This window comes from Haplochromis burtoni, unplaced genomic scaffold, assembly GCF_018398535.1.
Source record: "Haplochromis burtoni strain Fernald_Lab_line unplaced genomic scaffold, NCSU_Asbu1 Contig_14, whole genome shotgun sequence".
In the NCBI taxonomy this organism is placed as follows: Eukaryota; Metazoa; Chordata; class Actinopteri; order Cichliformes; family Cichlidae; genus Haplochromis; species Haplochromis burtoni.
Genome location: NW_024582375.1, coordinates 3,883,633 through 3,905,546, shown reverse-complemented (window position 1 = coordinate 3,905,546; position 21,914 = coordinate 3,883,633). Strand labels below are relative to the sequence as shown.

At 40.5% G+C, this 21,914-nt stretch overlaps 2 protein-coding genes across 3 annotated transcripts in view; one reads left to right on the top strand and one right to left on the bottom strand.

Moving 5' to 3' along the window:
• LOC102299431 lies at positions 1-6,312 on the bottom strand. 2 transcript variants are annotated; one of them, XM_005915728.3, is made up of 14 exons: positions 5,854-6,312; positions 5,714-5,753; positions 4,691-4,841; positions 4,459-4,591; positions 4,281-4,338; positions 4,065-4,179; positions 3,861-3,961; positions 2,388-2,515; positions 2,064-2,300; positions 1,938-1,971; positions 1,656-1,683; positions 1,456-1,550; positions 431-1,106; positions 1-328 (listed from the first exon to the last, which is right to left on the bottom strand). In XM_005915728.3, exons 1-14 carry the CDS (start codon positions 5,874-5,876, stop codon positions 288-290), a joined length of 1,860 nt encoding a protein of 619 aa, XP_005915790.1. In that variant the 5' UTR covers positions 5,877-6,312; the 3' UTR covers positions 1-287. The 2 variants fall into 2 exon arrangements, with proteins under 2 accessions (XP_005915790.1, XP_014185307.1); XM_014329821.2 differs by having other exon boundaries at positions 5,714-6,312.
• Positions 6,313-6,436: 124 nt separating this feature from the next.
• The window catches only part of LOC102298904 (ATP-binding cassette sub-family D member 2), an 18,386-nt gene continuing 2,908 nt past the window's right edge, over positions 6,437-21,914 (top strand). The window contains exons 1-7 of the mRNA XM_005915726.3: positions 6,437-7,556; positions 8,059-8,239; positions 8,622-8,743; positions 14,842-15,004; positions 15,605-15,699; positions 18,199-18,344; positions 19,100-19,245. Coding sequence (XP_005915788.1) covers positions 6,612-7,556; positions 8,059-8,239; positions 8,622-8,743; positions 14,842-15,004; positions 15,605-15,699; positions 18,199-18,344; positions 19,100-19,245 — 1,798 coding nt within the window. The 5' untranslated portion in view covers positions 6,437-6,611. The remainder of the gene's footprint in view (positions 7,557-8,058; positions 8,240-8,621; positions 8,744-14,841; positions 15,005-15,604; positions 15,700-18,198; positions 18,345-19,099; positions 19,246-21,914) is intronic.

Here is a 21,914-nt window from a genome sequence, read left to right as displayed (position 1 = left end):
TCATGTTTTGGAGCTTTATTTAACTGCATAAACTGCATCACAACATTAAGAGCACTGTAACTATTTTAATCTACTTTTATGACTGTTGCTTTAAAATAAAGGAAGATGCACAGCACAGAACTGATTTCCTGATGTCTTCATCCATCTGTTCTTCGTAGCCCTGAATTTCCTCTGCTTCAGGAGGAGCAAAATGTTGGCTATTTCTTGAAGCATTTCAGCCTCCTTTGAGACTATGTTAACTTTGGTGCCAGATGTGCCCTCTTCCCTCCCTTGATCTGAAAAGCTTGTCATTGGAGGGCAGTTCTCGTGTTCTCTTTATTCTCCTGACCTAAATTAGAAACATTAGAGCAAAATTTAATGTGATTTTCTATCTCAAGTTTCTCTCAAACGACACATAAAGAGAGCTGACTATTTCACTTTCATGTCATACCTCTGACATTAGTCGTGCTCAGGTCGTTAGTGAGAAGAAGGTTTGTGGGTCTCTGTAGAATCGTTTTGGCACCGTTATTAGCAGTGATCATGCTCCTGCCTGACAGGGAAACCGCCTTTGATTTCTTGTTGCTCCAGGGCGTCTGCTTCTCTTCGCTCCTGGAGTTTTCTGGTGAAGCTGTGAGTGCATCTGGCTCTGTGGCAGTACCGGCCTGCCTCCCTGTGGCTGGAGGCAGCTCCGACATGTCAGCGTTTGATAGATGCAAGCTGTACCCAAGAGCACTGTCTGCAACAAAGCTGCACTGAGTCGAAGCATCGCACGCCCCAGCTGGGGGGCTGCGTACTGTTTGAGTTCCTGCATCTCGAGTTTCACTTGATGTTTTCTTGCATTTGCAGACATCTGAGCTCTGAGTTTGAGCTGAAGGGTGTGGAGATAAAAGGAGAGCTGTGCTGCTTTCTTTCTCCTGCCCTTTACTTTCAAAGGCCTTATCTGGGGTAGCCATGTTCTCAGTAATTTTTGGGTCAACTCTGAAGTCCATTTGGGATCTTATTCGTGGGGTGTGAGACCTGAGCTCAGAGAGTGTTTCATTTAAATTCCCTTGTGAGCCACTGAGGCCAAAGGCTTGATCCATGTAAGAAGAAGATGCTGGGAGGCGTAGCTGATAGCAGTCTTCATCCTAATATATAGTTTTAAAAGTAGAAAACAGCAATTCCTGTGTCAGATGGTGTGAAAATATGTCCAGGAAAGAGGTATAAATCAGTGGCACTGTGCAAAGAACACTGTGCTGTTAATGAGTGTTGCTTTTAAACAGGTGATGATCATCTGTTTAATAGTAATTTACTCATTTGTGTTTGATTAAAAAAGGAGGCTGCAGAAACTGGCAGAGTGTTGATAGTTAATCTACAGCTTAATTAACATCAGTACTACAAAAATACAGCATGAATTTGCTACAGTTTTGAGGGGTTAGATGAAAAGTAGAGCACTTCAGAAAGTTGGAATAAAGTTCACAGTGTAGCTTCACTCACATCATTTGAGTCTGGACTCAGGTGACCTCCTCTAAAAGAGTAACTTGGCGAATATTCAGAGCCATTCACTGGCCCAGTGTTGTCTCCAAAACATGCTGTTGAATTAGAGGGGAAAAAAACACCCATTTACATTTTGGTTTTTCCTCAAACATGTACATAATAAATGAATTTCCTTAACGTGAGACTCCTTGGAAACTTACAAAACCTTGTGTCAGGGCAGTTGCAGGGCTGTGAACAAAACATAATCAATATTTGACACTTCTGCTGTACCCATGTATATAATCCAGTTATAAAAAATATTAAACATAAACTGTTGGGAGCTCTATATGACAGCTTATGATGACTGGAGAGCCTCATTAAACTTTGTGATGATTTACTTTCTACACATTTAAAGTTAATTTCGTCGCAGTTCCAAACTTGACCACTTGGTGGCAGTAAAAGGGCAACTTTACTCCCACATGTAGTTTTTAAAACCCGCTTACCTCTGCTCCCATGCACTGTGAGTCTGGCACAGTTCTGGCAATAAAATGATAAAACCCAACATAAAATGGATTCAAAATTTGCTCCATAATAATGCATTTCGTTAGACTGGAAGTGCAAACACTTACTGAGGTGCAGAAGAGTTTACCGGTGTCTGATCTGGGAGACATATTTTTGATTTTTCACTCCCAGAATGAGAGTGTCCTTCACAATCTTCATCACAAAAGCCTCTAAAGACATTGTTCTCCGATTGCTGCTGAATTTCTGACTGGTTAAGCGTGAAGTCCAGCATGGACTCTTTGTCCTTTGGCCGGTTGAGAAAGATGCTGTCCACATATGTTGCATGGTCTTCTGCCTTGCTTTTACTGTGGCAACACACACGGGCACTGATTGGTTAAAAAATTGAAACTAAGGATAGAAAATTACCAATTAAAATGTAAACTTGTTTTCACCCTGGTTGTGGACTGCCAAAGAGGACTTGAGATGCTGTGGGGTTCTCAAGTTGGAAGAAGGGTTGGTTAAGGTTGTGCGACCAGGGAGATGTGTTTGTCATACTTCTGGGCTGAGAGAAAGGATGAAACTGACAGAGAAACAAATCAGCATTTGTCAGAAGAAAGACACATTATTGTCACATTTTATTAGATTGTAACTATTTTCTCTTAGCAAGAGATGCTGTTGGTCCAAAGACTATAAACTGGTCTAAAACAAGAGGTCACATACTACTCCAGTTTTTGTTGCCGGCAAATTTTAGGTTTCATTTTAAACTTTTAGTTGTAACTTTCAGAGCTCCACATGTTGAAGCTCCACAGTATATCTCTGACCTGTTGAAACCTCATGCTTCTTCTTGAGCGCTTCAGGTCAGAGGTTACTGTTGGTCCCACGTACTGGGTTCAAAACACGTGGGGATCGGGCTTTTCGGGCAGTGGCACCAAGGCACTCTTTACACTTGACCCCTTTAAAAAGCAGCTGAAGACATTTCTATACAAACAAGCTTTAATTTTATTTATTTATTTTTTTCATTTTATTTATATTTCTGGTTTAATTGTGAAGCACTTTGTGATTTTTAACTGTGAAAAGTGCTATATAAATAAATTTTACTAACTAAAATACTATAGTGATGTGATAAAATACTGGTACCTTTAGTAATACCAAAAGTAATGCTACATTACTTTTTCTTTGTTGTTTTCAGCTTTTGTATTGAACAAGAATGCCTGAATTTTAGGCCTGAATAGCCTTAATAAATATAAATAAGTATTTATAATTAGGCACCTGGGATTACACTTGTGTAGGTGTGCAAAAACCATGTTTGTAGATGAGGTCACTGGGGGACAGGCTATCCATTTCTCACAATCTGAAGAAAGCCAATGCGAAAAGGATGGCATGCAGCTTCAATTTTCATCGAAGTTGGCCATCCCCCACTCATTTAAAGTCTTACAGGTTAACGGGCGAAACGCTGGTGACCCTGAGTGGACCACCTCACCACCAGACTATCAGGAACAGGCCCATTCATCTAGTTACTTCAGCAGCTTCTACTTGAAGCAAACCATCTTCAACGTGTATCTCAGCCTCATGGCAAAATAACCAGTTTTTAATTCCCATGAATGAAATCAATACACAAAAAAAAGATTACATTCACTGTGAAAGACCTTGACACACATGACATATGTCACATTCTATAATTAAAGCACAATATGATTTATTGTAAAGCAGAGTTCTGAGAAGTTACCAAAATCTTTGTTGGCCTGTTAAACAACACCAACATAAGCCATTTTTCCACACCAACTTTAGATAAGTTTCTCAACTCAAGTCAGAGTTTCCATACTTTTCCTTTCTTACATGTGAAACCACGTGTGGGGTAAAATGTGTAAAAACTACAACTTTAACCTTAAAGTAGTGATGTAATTCTAATAAGAGCTATCCCTTACTGCATCGGTCTGCGATAGAACTGAGGTGTCCCAGGGTGGGGGAGAAGAGGGATGCAGTGCCTGGCTTTGTTTCTGGAGATTCAGCTGCAGGGTGAAAGTTCCTGTGGAGAACAGTTGGATTTCATAAGATATCATCATGCAAAGAAGAATACGCAGTACTGTAACTGAGTTATAGTTGTTAATAGTCTATTAGTGTTACACAACCTTGGCCTGAGCAGGCAGATGAGGTGGAAGAGAAGGGGCTGCGGGCATCAGGTATGGCTGGCAGGTAGTCAGAGGCACTGTTGTCTGAGAAACCTGACTCAAGTACTGGCGACAACTTACAAAAACAGGGATTTAGTGAGTGTCTTTACATTTGTTCATATTAAGCACGTTTTGCTAACTTGAAGTAAAACCATGAAGAGCGGGAAAGTGACTTACACGCTGAAACTTGAACCCTTGTGGAATTACCTTCCTTCTTTCTCTGCTTTCTTGAACACTGTTAAAATGGAAAATATAATACTTTTAAAACCCTTTTCATTCCATTTATTAAGAGGATTATTATTATTATATTAACATAATTGGCTACAAGAACTGATAACCCACAGTGGGGCTATACCTGTACTTAGACTGGCCCTCAACAAGACACAGCCGTGATGGGGAACAGGGGCTCATCGGGAGCACCAGAGGATCTTTTCTCTTATGCCTGGCTCCTGCCTTACAGCTGCCAAGAACTGCTGCTTTAGGAGGATCTGAAAAACAAGAACACTTTCTGTTTACATCATTTGCCATCCTGAGGCTTAAATGTATTCGATTATTGTTTTCTGGTGATCTGGGGCTGTGAATCTCACCTTTACATGTTTTTTTAGCAGCAATCTGGTTGACGATAAACAGAGTCATTAGGTCCAAACTACCAGAACTAGTGTTGCCTAGGGAAGGGGCTGGGACAGGTATTCCCATGTTTTTAAGTTTTTGTTGCATTTTTCTCTTTTCAAAGAATTCCTGGAACAGAAAAAGCACAACCAATATTTAGGCACAGGGACAAAGGCTTTGTTAATTTAATACATTTACAAAACTGGTTACAATGAAAAAACATCAAGCTTGAACATTAGTGATTGTTATTTATTTAATGAATTATCATTACACAAGGATATAGATTTTAATGTTTATTACATGAAAAATAAATAAAATGTTTGTGAAAAACAAAGGCAGCAATTTGGGCTAGTGATTATTAATGAATTATTTTGGGGTATTGTTGAGTTTTAAGACTTCACATCAATTAAACTTCAAATAGCCCATGTCTGGGCTTTTCAAATGGCTAATGGCCTTCTACTAAAAATACCAAACAACAAATAAGTAATTAAAGTTGTGAACAAGTACAAAGCTACACACATTATAAACCATGTATACACACACACACACACACACACACACATATAGATAGATAGATAGATAGATAGATAGATAGATAGATAGATAGATAGATAGATAGATAGATAGATAGATCAATCGATCTTCGTTTTGTCATTGTTCTACTTAGATGTCTTGAACATGGCTTTTACATAAAATTTATTATTATTATTGTTGTTAAAAGTCTTATTCCACTACTTTAAATATATTTTCAATATGCAACCTGTGCACTATTGACCTCCTTATGTAAGAATTTAACTTATACTCAAAATTAAAAGTCAAAACAATTCTTTCCATTTTGTAAAACAACCCTGGTTAGAAATGCATCCCTTTAAAGCAAGTTTTCTTCTGGACACAATATTTTATGGAGTATACAATTAAACATTTAATATTTAGCATCCTACTTGCATTTTGGGGTCCTGCACTTAATGTAAAATAATGTATGTTTTATTTGGTTGTCTTACCCTCTGCTTTTTGGCATTATTCCTCATCACTAACCGGTTTCTGAAATGAGCAGTTACATGTCTAGTTAGCTTAAACATTTATAGGCTAATATGATATACATTAACACGTCAGCTAATAACCAAAATTTGCTTTTTCTTACCTTGAACCTCCAACCCAGTTCATTTTTAACAGCTCTTAATTACTATAGAAACGACAAAATCCAGAAAACTACAAAGATCAAGCTTTTGTGCCTGTGTCAGCACAGAAATTCAGAGTGCATGCGTAGCTTATTGTTTTGTTTCAGCTAGGTAGCTAACTTTATCTTAGCTTTCAGAATACAATAGAAGCACGAGGACGAACCACCAGACTTCCGACACATGCTCAGAAATGCCCAAAGAAGAAAATATATATGTGTAATTTTCATGGAGTTTGTTTGCTTTATTTCTGTATTTTGTTTCACTGTGCCTTACGTTTGCTTAAAATAAAATACTGTAGTATAGTAGAATAAATCAGTTGGGACTAATTTATTTACGTCTGTCAGACAACCAATCATATTTTTGCCGGGGGCTCGACCAATGAAAAAACCCCTTTGCAAACTAAGTCGCCAGTGACGACAGCAAAACCGGATGTTGGGCTGATTTTCTTTATAAAATAAAAGCTAACACAGACACGTTTGTGTGGTGGAGGTAGGGACGCCTTTAATTTGGCAACAATAACCGGAAGTGCACTTGTTCTAGTTTGGAGTGCTTGTAGCTGGCGCAAAAAAGGGGAGCAGGATGTAGCGGCACAAGTATCGGGCTCGCTTCACATCAGTCCGGCCATCAGAACTCCCTCTCGCTCTTTATGTCGACGCGGTGAGTCAGGTCTGGGGGATGGGTGTAGTAAGGGCTGGTTGCAGAGACGACTAACGGTTGAAAAATGTCCAACATCCTCGATGCGGCGTCTAAAGTGAGATGGGACCGCACGGCCGCGGCGAAGCGAGCCGTGTTTCTTGCGGCTGCTGCATACGGTGTCAGAACGCTGTACCCCATCATCTGCAAGCAGCTCTGCAAAAACAAAGGTCCGGGGAGCAATCACCGGGCTTCAAAGGCGGAGAACGGCTCCACTTGCTCGGGAAAGACTCAAACGGATGCTGTGATTGATAGGAAACAATCCCCGGGGGTAAATGCTGAGTTTTTCAAGCAGATCCTGGAACTTGGTAAAATCCTCTTTCCCAAGCTCGTTTCCAGAGAGCTCGCTTTGCTCTCTTTGCACTCGGTGGCGCTGATATCTAGGACGTTTCTCTCTATTTACGTTGCCAGCTTGGACGGCAAGATAGTCAAAACGATCGTGGAGAAAAAACCCAAACGCTTCATCATCCAGCTGATCAAATGGCTCCTCATTGCAATCCCGGCCACGTTCGTCAACAGCGCCATCCGGTACCTGGAGTGCAAACTGGCTCTGGCCTTCCGCACCCGGCTAGTGAACCATGCCTATCGGACCTACTTCACCAATCAGACCTACTACAAAGTCAGCAACATGGACGGGAGGCTCGCCAATCCGGACCAGTCTCTCACCGAGGACGTGATGATGTTCTCCCAGTCCGTGGCACATCTCTATTCTAACCTCACCAAGCCTATACTGGATGTGATGCTGACCTCCTACACGTTGATTCAGACCGCCAGGTCCAGGGGGGCCAACGCCTCCGGTCCGACCCTGCTGGCAGGGCTCGTGGTATTTGCCACGGCTAAAGTCCTGCGTGCATGCTCGCCCAAATTTGGCAAGCTGGTGGCCGAAGAGGCTCACAGGAAGGGCTACCTGCGCTATGTGCACTCTAGGATCATTGCTAATGCTGAGGAAATAGCTTTCTACAGAGGACACAAGGTATGCAGAGACGGATGTGGGCATGTGAGTGCTAGCTGCAGAATGGAAGCGGTGTGGGAGTTATGTGCAGCCACACGATCATTATTGTGTTTATTTATTAGGAAGTGTCTGTGCCCGGATGTGCCACGTTACGTGTGAAATGCATAACACATTTACAATCTGTAGACACCAATGTAATTACTATGGGTGAAGCGGTAACTTTAGAGGTAGGTCTTTGAGGATGGCCAGCTAAGATGAATGGTCATATCCATAACAATGTTCCATCTACTGCTGCTTGAGGCTGTTAGGATCACAATTATGCTATAAGAGCCGGCACAAAGATTAGCAGCAGAGTTAGTTTTAACTTTATTGACTAAAGCTATTTTTATTCTGAAAGAGCATCAGTGTGAAAGACTTTACTATTATCTTGAAGAAATTCTACTGCACGGCCTTTTTCACAGATCACACAGAGAGTTGGGAAATGCCTGTGTTGCTTCATGTTCTGATGTACCGCCCGCTGCAGGTGGAGATGTGTCAGCTGCAGAAGTGCTACCGGGCTCTGGCAGACCAGATGAACCTGATCCTGTCCAAACGGCTCTGGTACATCATGATCGAGCAGTTCCTCATGAAGTACGTGTGGAGCGGCGCCGGGCTCGTCATGGTGGCCGTGCCCATCATCACAGCCACCGGCTTCGCTGACAGCGGTAGGGAGTTGGTTAGGTGTAGCGTTACCCTAGCACGAGTCTTGTGCTTGTTAAGCCTTTTAAGTGCAACTATAATAACTGTAGTTACTGCTTGCTCTACCAGCGGGAGCTGATTAGCATGTGTGAAAACAGTAGCTGCCTCCCACACCTCCCTGATGAGCTCTCAGCATCAATAATAAGCCTGTAACCGGGTCCCTTATTACACTGTACCTACAGATATTTAATGAACCTTTTTCCATCGTATCCTTATGCTCCCAGGTGAAAGTGTGAAAACATGTTTCGCACCGCTGACACACAAAGCTCTGTTTTGTCTTTTGAGGTCCCGAAGTTAATTGTTCTGCTCGCTGTCCCATGTCTTGTGCCTGTCTTTCCACCCTTATAGAAACAGCTGACGGTCAGACCCAGGTGATGGTGAGCGAGAGAACAGAGGCGTTCACCACCGCACGTAACCTCTTGGCCTCAGGAGCTGATGCCATCGAGAGGATCATGTCCTCCTACAAAGAGGTGCACCGTAGTATGCTGAATTTAACACAACTTTGCTGTCATTTTCAATCAGAAAACTTCATAACTGAGACTCACAGGCCCACATCTTACACTGATCTCTCATGCACACCTGCATTTCATACTCGTCCATTCTGAAAGTTGCAGCAACTCTGATGTTAATAATCTAGTCATCTGAGGCACACAGCTCTGGCTGTGAGTCCAACCTCCTGTCCAGACCTGCTGTTTGCAAAGGCCAGCCAATCAGAAGACAAGCTGGGTTAAAGGGAGAGGGGACTTCTTTCATCCTGTGCATGAAGTGAATCTTGCAAAGCGGCTCTAGTAGAGTCCAGAAAAGCAACATGTGGAATGCTTCCCTTTTAAGGCATTAAATTACAGATTTTTCATTATTTTTGGATAAGTTAGAGACTGTATGAAGAAGTGATTAATCTGTTAATAACAGATTTTCGCTGTTTAAGATGGAAATTTACGAATGTTGCCTTTTGAATACGTGTTATATCCTGCAAATGATGTGTTTGAGAGTCAACTGCAGTGCAGCAGAAGTTTCATACAAGAAAAGGTCTTTTGCGCTTATTTAAACTTATAATGATTCAGCATTTTGTTCTTTCACAACATATCTGGCAGCTTTTTAGGTTTAATTGTCCGTCTGGACAGTAGGAAGTACCCAAGACTGTACAGAGTGTCACAACTTTGCAGTTTTTTGGCTCAGATGTCAGTAAAAATGTCTTCTTGAAGAAATAAACCGGGCAGGTTTGAGCATCGGTGGGTCGTTCCGGTGGCCCATGTGTACATGGACGAGTGGACATCAAGAATGTCGGATTGATTTATGTCCATCTCTCTCCTTCTTCTTCTTCTTGCAAAACTCACCACGCAGCATGAAAAAGGAAAAAGAAGAGAAAAAAAAAGCTGAATGAAAGACCTTGTTCATTGATAGCCAAATCCCTGATCTTTCATTGCACTTTAATCCAAAAAGAAAGAAAGAAAGAAATTGCAAGACCAGTTCATTCTCTCTCTCTCTCTCAGGCTACATTTTGAAGTCCATAAGAGGATTTGGTTGCAGCACATTTGTGCTGAAGCTGTGTTGCACTGCAGCTCATTAGTACTGCTGCACTTTTGATCGCGTGCCACCCTGTGTGTTGGCGTGTACTATCCCAGGCTTTTTGATAATTCCCTTTATAAAAATGTGGAATATTTGAGCAAAGATCTGGCAGGTTTATCTCATGCCTGTCAGCGAGTAACTTGACTGTCAGCGACGGTTCAGCAGCCCGAAACAGCGTCAAAGAGGAGGAAATGAAACTGGTTCGATGTGCTTGCGGTTGGCTGTGAGCTTCCTTAACTGTTTCACCCGTGCTAAAGAATTTCCCATCATGCCACCTTCTTCACACCATGATTATCATTTTATTGTGAAAAACACGTTCCCGGGGGATACGAGTTTAAGCCTGCATGCACTTCTGTTTTGAGCACGTGTGCGCGCGTGGCTTGAGATGCATTGCGGCGTGCCCCTGCGTGCAAAGCCAAGAGATGTGTGTGTGTGTGCAGTTTGACAGACAGCAGGGATGGAGCACATTCCTGGGGCAGCGTGCCCAGCTCACGCCTCCACACACTCTGCCTATTTAATATGGAGGAGTGTGTGTGTGTGTGTGTGCGCAGTCAGATTGGCCCATGACAAGTCCTACCTTGCAGTAGTTTGTTACTCATCTTAAAAAGCTTTGCTGTTGTTTTTGTTCTTTGGTTCCACATTAACAAGGTAAGACTAAAAGTCCCCGTTTTGTTTTTTATTTTTATGTGAAAAGCACACAGACATGAAGATGTGCTGGCTAATATCTACCAACCTCACACACAACACAGTAGTTCACTCGTGTACATTAAAATTGGCACCCTGTTCTATCAGCACATGATCCAGTGACTAAGTAAAAAACAGAACTGGGTCAGGTTGGTGCTCTGATGCTGTATGTGTTACACTGCTTGGAATTCTATTATGGGAACAGAACTGAACACAGAGGGCTTAAATAGGCCTCACTTCCTGAAGAGTGAATCCACCATCACTCTCGTGTCACTATAGGTCAGTGAAACCCAGCGCTTGTGTGTGTGTTTTGAGAGCTCCTTCTCTCAGAGCTCAGCTTAGCTGCAAATAATCCTCCATCTGTTGATCTTTCAGCTCTGCACTTCTGCAGAGCTGGAAGATCAACAGCATTTACTTGAACTCTTTTTAGGCCAATCAGAAAGGATGAAGCGGCTGTATTTGCTAATACACCTGCTGAGCACACCAAAAAACCCAGCAAGCACCAGATTACAGCACCTGCCTTGTCTGGTCTTCAGAACAGGGCCGTGTTTACGAGTGGGCAGTCAGGTCTCATTTAATCTGCAGCTGGGTGTTAGTTAAAGGGATCTATTCTGCTGCTAGATTAGCTTCACGTGAGTCACAATTCAAAATAATCCTTATTAACTTATACTGGAGGGGGGCGTTTTCATGTGATTGCCCCTCTTCTGAGATGACCATATTAGGGACATCTCCTCTCACTGACATCATAGAAACCCAAGATTTCAAAAAAAGAAACACACAGGGGTTACTTGCACATATGCTGACTCCAGTATTTGGAAATTTCATCACGTTTAAAAAGCTCAAGCAAAGAAAAGCTCAGGTTTGCTTGATTCTAAACCAGAATAGTGGATGTGATGGTTTTAGTGGTATTTAACTTGCCCCAGTATGTTTTTTGGGGAATTCAGGACAAATATTGCAATGCTGCATGAATGTCTAGGCTGGTTAAATATTTAAACTGATTACTTACGTATTGTTTACTTATATACAGCCATATCAAAAGGATCTCTCTTGCATAAGATGTCCAATTGCTTTGTACAAAACGGATTTTGCATTATTACAGCGTGTTCCCGGCTTTAGGAGGTCACTTTATTTTAGCAAAAGCAAGAAAAATTCAGTCGGACTAACATTTGGGTGATATATCATGCAAAAGTTGAACTAATTACTAAGACAAAAAATGAGTCAAACAGCATGTTTTCATCAGGGATTTTGAACAAAGGCAGACTATAAAGAACACAAATGTGTGTGTTTTGTAATCATTGCTATACTTATGTTGAAATGTGAGATGTCATTATGCAAGGCTGTGGTTCTTTTTCCCAGTGGGTTTTTTGGTGCTGTTAATGAGGCTCATAATAAAATAAACTGAAGCTGCATATATATTAGGGGTGCAACGATACTCATATTGATATTGAACCGTTCGATACAGTGCTTTTGGTTCGGTAGCATATGTATCGAACAATACAACATTTTTAATTTATTTTATCAACTTTTCTGCTGACGAGGCTGTCTGTTGAGAGCTCAGTGGATCTGCGTTCGACTATTCCGCCTAGGCTGCACTGTCGAGCGCAGATCCAGTGAGCGCAGCGCATGCTAGCAAGACAGAAGCTAATCTCCTTGCAACATGGCAAATTGAACCTCCCCCACCCTCATTCAGATCTGGCCTTTGGAACTATTTTGGTCTTCATGTGAAGTATGACCCTGAAGGTAAGCGCGTCATGTAAAAAGTAAAACAGTATGTCGGATGTGCCACGCAATGCTCAATTACATTGGTGGGAACTAATGAGTTAGCGCAGTTTGCTCGCAGTTTGCTCATTAACGTGTTGACGCTGTTCAGCCCCATGCATGGGGCGATCCTGGATAGCTCGTTAACGGAGATTAGCCGTGTTGTGGCGTTAACGTCATTTCAGATTAATGCTGACAGCACTAGTGGGAACACAATGAATATGACTGCACATTTACGATGACATCATCCTAGTGCAAAGACAGGTGGAAGCAGACAAAAACAACAAGCAGGCATGCTACAAACTTTACCGGAGTCATTTAGACAGCTGTTAGCACATGATTCTCCTTATGGGGACCTGATATGTTTAATATGCTGCTGAGAATATACCCCAGAAGAAGCCTATAGTATAGCTTTTATTTTGGAAAGAGCCGTTTCTCTGTAATAAACTCTCTTTTCCAAGGATGAGGGATTTCAAAATCAAATCAAAATCAAATCAAAATCAAATCACTTTTATTGTCACATCGCATGTGCAGGCACACTGGCTGGATTTCTCGATCAGATAGATTTATTTATTTATTACTTTGTTGTTTCAGCAACATTACATTTAAAAACTATACTTTTGAGTTAAAATATATATTTATAATTTTAATAAATGACAAATTAAAAAAGCATGAACATGTTTTTGTATCGAAAAGTATCAAACCGAACTGAACCGTAGCACCCCTAATATATATTGCTATGCTGTTGAACTTTGGCAGCCACTGGGCTAACCAGCACACCAGTAGAAATATGACTGGTTGAATGAGTTTGAGCTGGTCCGCTGCCCCGCACGGTGTCCATGAATTCTCAGAAATGGTGCTCGATGTTTAAAATAATCAAGCTGTGTCAACAGCCGGCATTGTCTCGCTGCAGGGTGCACCACAGAAAGCGAAAAGAAACACTCTCCAGGTGCCTGTAAACACATTTGGCTCCTTTCCTCTGTTGCCTCAGCAGTAAATGTATTATTTTACTAATTTTATGATCATATTTACAAAAATCTCTTTTTAAAATCCAGGAAGAGGTAGATGAATACAAGGTGAAAATACAGAATAAGTAGTAATTATTTAAGGATGACATTTAGAGCTGGTTAAGTGAAGTGAAATTATGATCTCAGTGAGATGTGGTCTGGATAAAAATTGAACATTGGAAGTGGAAGTAGGGTTGTTTTTTTGTTTTTTTTCTTTTGAGCTATGCGGGGAATCTGCGTGCATGCCTGTTATCACGGTGCAAAGAACCACAAGAGGAAAAGCAAATATATGATATATCTAATCCAAAAGCACACACAAACAGTAAGGAAAAGTTGCTACGCCTTGTAAGATGTGAGTAAAAACAAAATGCAATTATTTTTGAATCTTATAAATCTGTCATTTTAATTCATTTCAAAATTGCATATGGGAAACAAAAAACATCAAAACACAAACTGAGAAAATGTAGCAGTTTAAGAAAATATGAGCTTATTTTGAATTTGATGGCAGCAATGCCTCACAAAGAAGTTATGTTTACCACTGTGTGGTACAGCCTCTTCGTTTAACAACTGTCGGTAAAAGTCTGGGAACTGATGAGAGCGGCTGCTGGACTTCAGGCAGAGGGATGTTGTCCCTTTCTTGTCTCATACGATTCTAGCTGCTCAACAGTTCTGGGCCTTTGTCATCTGGTAAAAAGTTCAGCCTCCAGATTCTGAAAGATATTTTATGTGCTTTAGTATTGTCTTGCTGAAATGTGCAAGGTCTTGCCTGAAAAAGACGTCATCTCGATGGGAGCAAATGTTTCTCTAAAACCTGGATATAGCTTTCAACATTTATAGTGCCTGTTCAGATGTGCACGCTGCCAATTCCACAGGCACTAAAACACCCTCCTATCATCAGAGAGGCTTTTAAACTGAGCACTGATAACACTCCAGATGGTCCCTGTCTTTAGTCAGATTTAGATTCCCCTGACTGCAGAAAAGTTTTATTTTGAATAAGTACCCACCCCAGCTTTAACGAATGAGTAGTCTCAAACATTTGATATGTTTTCTGTATTTTTTTGTGAGTAAAATACAGGTTTATGCAATTTGTACATGATTTCATTCTGTTTTTCTGTTTTTATATTTTACACAGATTCAAAACCTTTTTCTAAGTCTGCTTGTCTACTGACACAAACTTTAGGGAAATGTATTGACAGATCTTCATTTTGCCAATTTGTTTTGGCCATGCCAGCAGACATGTTAATGTTATAGCCTTGTGGCCTTCATCAGAACATATAAAAATCTTAATTATTTAATATAAGCAAGCACCAGGAGATATTGAGGAGGAACAGCTTCCTGTTAACGGGGGCACTGAATGTACTTTATGGCTATTGCAGACGGTGCAGCCGAGGTTAAAATGAAACCTAGCTTAGGATCAATCCTGCACTCAAGTCCTGCACTCAAGGAGTCACATTTTTATCAGGCACATCACCATGATCGTGATCTTTATCACAATGGTGGTGACACTAACATCTACCAGAGATGGACTGACCCGTGTGTGTTTGTTGGGACAGGTCACGGAGCTGGCAGGCTATACTGCGAGGGTCCACAACATGTTTGTCGTATTCGAGGATGTCCAGAAGGGCATTTACAAGCGCTCTTCTGTGTCAGCCACAACGACGACGGAGAAGAAGAGCAAGCCTGAGATGCACATAGACGGACCGCTGGAAATAAAGGGTAGCTAGCAGTGTACACACAACACCTCTTTGTCTGTACAAAAAAAAAAAAAAACAGAAGAGGAAGAGGTTGCCATCACAACAACCTCTGTTGCTTTTACCACTTCTGCTACCTGAAGCCCAGAGTAAGCTTTGATTTGGTTCAGGTCAAAACATAGTCAATGGTAAACGCTCAGTTTATTCCCCAACAACATCTTTCTGCCAACAATTATTCGATCCATTCTGTTGTCCAAATTAGCAACAATCAGCAATGAGTTATAGCCTATAGCTTCGGCAGTTGCCTCACTGAAATCAATAACAGAATTTGTCTTACACGCTAACTTCAGGCTCAAGTTTTGCTGCTAATTTATAATGTTTGACCAGATTTTATGAATTGCACAAACCTTATCTGGGCCAGCTTACAGATCAGCTTACATTATAAGAAATCAATAAACTAAATGTCCAAAGGTTGGATACACTCTAATAGAAAGCATCTTATGTTAGAGGGTAATGCTAAGCTAATGAATAAGTGAAGTGGTAAAGACACAGAGTCCAATCTGTTACTCAAATACACAATCACTGTAGTTCCTGATCCTTTTTCTCTGTTTCTGTGTTTCTGCAGGCGAAGTGATTGATGTGGACAAGGGCATCGTGTGTGAGAACGTCCCGATTATCACACCAAACGGAGACGTTGTAGTATCTTGCCTAAACTTCAAGGTGGCTGATCTTTTTTTCCTTCTGAGCTCTACTTTAACTGATAGTTCAGGCCCCTCTGACTTCACTCCTGAGGATTTTGGTCCGTGTAGAATTTATTAGCATTTAAAAACAATGGCCCAGGGTCTCATTAGAAAGCAGATACATCCTTTGGGTGTCAACTTGTTGCTCCCCTCTGGATTTTCACTACTATATTCACCTCATGAGGATTTCATGGTGGTGGTAATCACAGATCAGACGTTCCAGTTTTATTTGGATGCAGGGTATAATGCATAACGCTCATATCATAGATGTGAATCTGCTGCCAAGATCTGCTCATCCATTCAGCACAGGTTCTGTTTTTTTCACTCAAAAGTGGCTGAGGGTCTGCTGATCCTTTCATCTGTTCCTTGTATGTGGATAATTGAGTTAGCATTATTTCATCGCTGATAATTTGATACCAGACAAAACGTGTCTCTTATTCCAGTTCTGACCTGCTGACTTCTTTTGTTAGGAGGCAACAATAGGAAACACTGACATGATGTTTTTGATAAAAATGCTTTTTGAGACATCAAAAGAATCAGCTTTTGGAATCATTACAAATGAATAAGAATAGCTTATCTCTTTCAAACACCACAGGCAAACAGACCTCTGTGCAGACTGCACCAGGCTCCAATTATATATGTTGGCCTGAGGTCGTTACACAAGAGTACGCCGCTGACATTGAGCTGATAACGGAAAAAGACGCTGATGCTGTGCTTAAAAATGTCAGCTTCAATATAAATATCATACACAAACTTTAAATGGCAGTCTTGTGAAGAACTGAAGATCTTTTCCTTTTAAGTTCTTTTTTTTTAGTTCTTACCCTGCACGAAAAAACAAGTTCACATTCAAAACTACTGCAAGATTTATGGGACAGATCACTGCATGTAATCTGCATACAGCAAGCTGCATACAGGTGAAGAGCATGCTCACTAAGGCAAAAAAGCAGGATGGGTAATAGTGTCTGAGGATGAAGAGCTGGCTGAAATAATGGGGGTGATGAATATCATTTAACTTGAGACACTCACTGTGGCAAGTAAAAGAAAAAAGGAACATTTTGACATTTAGGTTCATATGAAACTTAGAGTGACCCATATGATAAGATAACCCTGTTAAAGTGTGTTTAAAGTCTACATATTTTCAATTATTAATTTGCATTGTAACACGTAAATTAATATCATATTATTAAGTTTTGTATTCTAATTCTAAACATTTTTAGCCAATGTCGTTTTGTAAAACTGTAAATATTGACCAAAATTAAATAATAATAATTAGCAGTAGTATAAGTAGCAATAAGAGTGGTGTGTAATATTTTTTCAAATGCATAGTCGTGCATGAAAATAGAGAAAATAAGAATCATAAATTTGTGTGTGAAACGTTTTTACCCATCGTTTATGAATGAGGCTCTATATTTGGTTTCTCGCCATGGAAACCATGGTTAACCACTTTAGCAAAAGGATTAAAGCTATGAAAACTAATGATAGAGTAGTAATGTGTGCTGTGGCCTAATGTTTCAAAGGATTTGCCTTATAGACATCACTACGTTTTTAATCTTGAGCCAGAATCAGCGTATTTATGCGAGATTGGGGCATGCCAAGTTATCAGCTAACACAAGCTAGTTTGGCTAGTAAGCTGTAGCCATATACCATACTTACAAATTAGTACTTACATATGAATGAAGTAATACTAGAATTTCATTCACCAAAAAAAGAGCGCTTCTTAAACAGTCTGTTAGTGAAACTAACCACATAAGCCTTATTATGAGAGCTCAGTGACTTTAATTAGCTAAGGTGACGCTTGAGAAGCTAGCTAGCGCCTGTAGCGCAAGTGCCCAAGCCCTTAAATATGTAGAACTTTAGCCTTGATTAATTAATTAATCAGGCTTTTTTACTTTTATTAGCCACAATTTACTGAAATCTAAAGATACTTAATAAATAATTTCATTTATTATATCAATATGATATTAAATACAAATTTTTGACAGGTGCAAGATAATATTTTGCAAATTCTATATATTTTCATCTGGATTTTTTTTTTTTTTTTTTTTTTAAGTTGTGTTCAATATACAAAACAACTTTTCAGGGACAGTTCAAAAAAGTGCCCCTCCGACAGCCAAACCCATCTGTTCTCTGATTGGATAGTTACATTTGTGATTGACATGACATTGACCAATCAGCTGAAAGGAAGAAAAATACGTTAAAATTCGTATTTGTAAGTTGAAACTTGAGTGCAGAGTTTCACCCGTATTTTTTGGCTATACATACAAATCTTTTTTACACACACAAATTCTTTTTACTCATACAAATCCTGATTTACAAATACAAAATATTTATGACCACAATTTGAGCCCATATTTTCTGTGTGTAACAGTTTAACACCACTCCTGCTTTTTCCACAGCTTTATGGCCTAGTGATGCATTGTAATTACACTGACAGCCCGCTCTGCTTCAGGAGAATTAATAAATTGTCTCTCCCGTTCAGGTGGAAGAGAGCATGCACCTACTGATCACAGGGCCTAATGGTTGTGGAAAAAGCTCTCTGTTCAGGATCCTCGGCGGCTTGTGGCCTGTCTACGGCGGCCGGCTACACAAACCCTCCCCTCAGCATATGTTCTACATCCCTCAGAGGTATACGCACAAATGCACACTCTCAATAATCGCAGGTCCCACGGCAGACAAAACAAGTGCAGGGTTTGATCATTGTACCAGTGAACCGTAACAGTAATCTAATCCATTGTAACAGGACCTGAGTGTGTCTGTGCAGCTGAGAGAGAAACCAGAGCTGTGGACAGAGTCAAATATTTACTGTCCAGATTAAGTTTAAAATACTAGCTCTGCAGAATGATTAAATATGATAAATATTATCAAATTAAATATTATTATAGTTGTTTGGTAATTATCCATTATGTGTAACCTCTCTCCTTTATTACTATATAGCAAGAGCTGCAACAGTTGGAGCAGCAGCTGTTATCATGATAACATTTTTGTCATTTTTATGTTGATTTTAGAGCGAGACAGTGAAATAAATATAGCAACTCTGACAGGAGAGAGTAAGGGTAACACAGAGAGCACAGGCAGGTAATGGTCCAACCAGTCGAGATTCAAACCAAGGATCTGTCGCCCATGTGGGAAGCAGTCTTACCCAAACCTTCAAATGTAATCGTACCCATAGCTGACTCCCTCCTGCAGTGCGGTAAATATTTTATACATAGGATGAGATGGCCAGCTGGCAGCTGTAACAGAATCCAACACACTATCTATAAAACAGACATCTTTTTCTTTCAGCTCCTCCTCTTTAAGTGTCTAAAAATGCTTTTGTCACACAATTTGTGAGCTTTAGTGCTCATAACGGATACAACTTATGTGCATTTATGTTTCCCCAGGCCGTACATGTCATTAGGTTCACTGCGGGACCAGGTGATCTACCCAGACTCGGTGGAGGACATGGCTGCCAGAGGGATGAGTGACAAGGACCTAGAGGTCATCTTAGCCATAGTCAACCTCAATCACATTGTCAACAGAGAGGGAGGTAAGACAGCTTTTATTTTTATTTATCCATGAAAGAGCAGCAGTTCACCACATAAATCAAAAGACACACAATCACCAGATAAGAAAAAAAACCTCAACATACTAAATTAAAATCAACTACTGAGCTAAAGGAACCTTGTCACTTAATCACAGCACAAGGTACTTTATATTGTAAGTTAAAGACCCTACAATAAAACAGAGAAACCCCCAACAATCAGATGACCCCTTGTGAGCAAGCACTTGGCAACAGTGGGAAGAAAAAACTCCCTAAGCATTTAATTATAAACCTTCAATTGTGAAGAAAAGGTTTGCTGGTGTTTGAGATCAAACACACTGTGTGCATCAGCCAGGAGCTTGAGCTCGCGTTTCCTAAACTTGAGTGTGTGACAAATTGGCAGCCGTTCTCTCCCTCCTGCAGAACAAATGGTTACACTGTTGTGAACCAACTACTGTACCAAGCTTAGCGCCGCAAGAAGGTTTAATGCGTGAATAGCTGCACTGTGAAACAGTTTAGAAAGGTTTGCATTACTCATGGTAATTAGCCCACGTGTATGCAGTCACATTATTACGGGCTCACAAAGACATGCAATATAACCAAAGAGGATATGATGATTAGTCCGTCACACAGTCTTTGTCTTCTCTTTAACTCTTTACAGTTTAGTCCAGTATTTAATGTGAAGTCATGTATTGCAGTTTTCATTTTCATGGATTTTACTCATTAGTTTTTGTGTGGCATCAAACTCTAAGTGCCTTCTCCATGTTTCATATAACAAAGGAGAAAAAATATTTCCTGCCATCATATATAATCCCACAATATCCAACTAACACCACCTTAAAATGTGCTTGTTGTAAATTCCTGTGGTTGCTTTTTTAAAGCTATCAGCAGACTTTGAAAAAGTGCTATTACTGCTTCTCTAAAACATCTGTGTAGAGCGCAACAATGTAATACAAAATGCAGTTTTCAAATGATTTTGTTAATTTTTTATGTTTAAAGCTATCCTAACCTACCTGGCCTTATTTGAAAAGGTGTGCAGGTAGGTTAAATCAGCGGTCCCCAGCCTTTTTTGCGCCACGGACCGGTTTAATGTCAGACAATATTTTCACGGACCAGCCTTTAAGGCGTCGTGGATAAATACAACAAAATAAAATGAGACGACCAAGATGAAAACTGTTATTTTTATGAATATAATAATAATCTGAATTCACTGTGTAATTGTGTAACTTTATTAGCAGTGTCCTCCTGAAATGTGCCAACAACATTGAGAGTAACATCCTCCTCTCTGCCCCTTAATGCTCTCTGGTCGCTATGGTAACACATAAATATTTCTTTCAAAATAAGACACAAAGCTACAACACAGGAAAAGACCCAGGGAAACTCAGTTAACGATAAAAACCCTGAAAACACACCCTAAATTTCACACCCGAGCCTCAACTCTCGCGGCCCGGTACCAAACGACTCACGGCCTGGTACCGGTTCGTGGCCCGAGGGTTGGGGACTGCTGTTATAAAGTATCTACACTTCCCTTTCTTCTATTGTAATCTCATTTTGAAATATAGAGACTGTAGAACACTTGAGTTGAGGGTTGGGGACCGTTGGTTAAATCATAAATTAAATGTGATTAGACACATTTTTTGGAAAGCTGCTTATAATTTCACCAGTCACACCCACAATAATGCCAAACGTGTTAAATCTAGAAATCACTTAAATAGGACATGAAGTGAAGTGGGCTAAAAGATCTCGAAAGCAACACATCATGTCACGATCTAAAGAGCAGATAAGTAACACGGTCATTGGCATCTACTGTATCACTATGCAAATGGTTACAAGGCCATTGCTGAGACTTTGGACTCCAGTGAACCACAGTGCGAGCCATTATCCACAACTAGAGAAAACTTGGAGAAAACACTGGTGAAGCTTCCGAGGACTGACTGGCGTACCAAAATCACTCCAACATCTAAAGCATTGCAGGCCTCACTTGCAAAAATAACACAAAGGCTCGTCTCACATTTGCCAAAAAACATCCTGATGATCCGCGAGACTTTTGGTAAAATATTCTGTGGACTGATGACACAAAAGTTGAACTTTTTGGAACTAACAAAGCATTTCATGCCAACAGCCAAACATGGTGGTGGTAGTGTGATGGTCTGGGGCTGCTTTGCTCCTTCAAGACGACTTGCTATAGTTGATGAAACCATGATTTCTGCTTTTTACCAGAGAGGAAGAAGAATGTCCAGCAATCAGTTAATGCCCTTAAGTTAGGACAATGATCCAAAACACACCAGCAACTCTACTTCTGAATGGCTCAAAAAAGCAAAGTGAAGGTTTTGGAGTGGCCTACTCAAAGTCCAGTTTGAGAGACATTAGTATGACCGTAAAGAGGCCACTCCTGCTCAGAACCTTCCAATGGAGCCAAATTTGATCAATTCTGCGAAGAAAAGTGCAACAGAATTCCTCCACAGCGTTGTGAAAGAGTCATTGCCAGTCATCTATCTCTACTTTTAAGATTTGGCTTAAAACCTTCCTTTTTTGCTAAAGCATATAGTTGGGCTGGACCAGGTGACCTTGAATCCTCCCTTAGTTATGCTGCAATAGACGTAGGCTGCTGGGGGATTCCCATGATGGACTGAGTATTTCTTCTTCAGTTACATTTCTCACTCACTATGTATTAA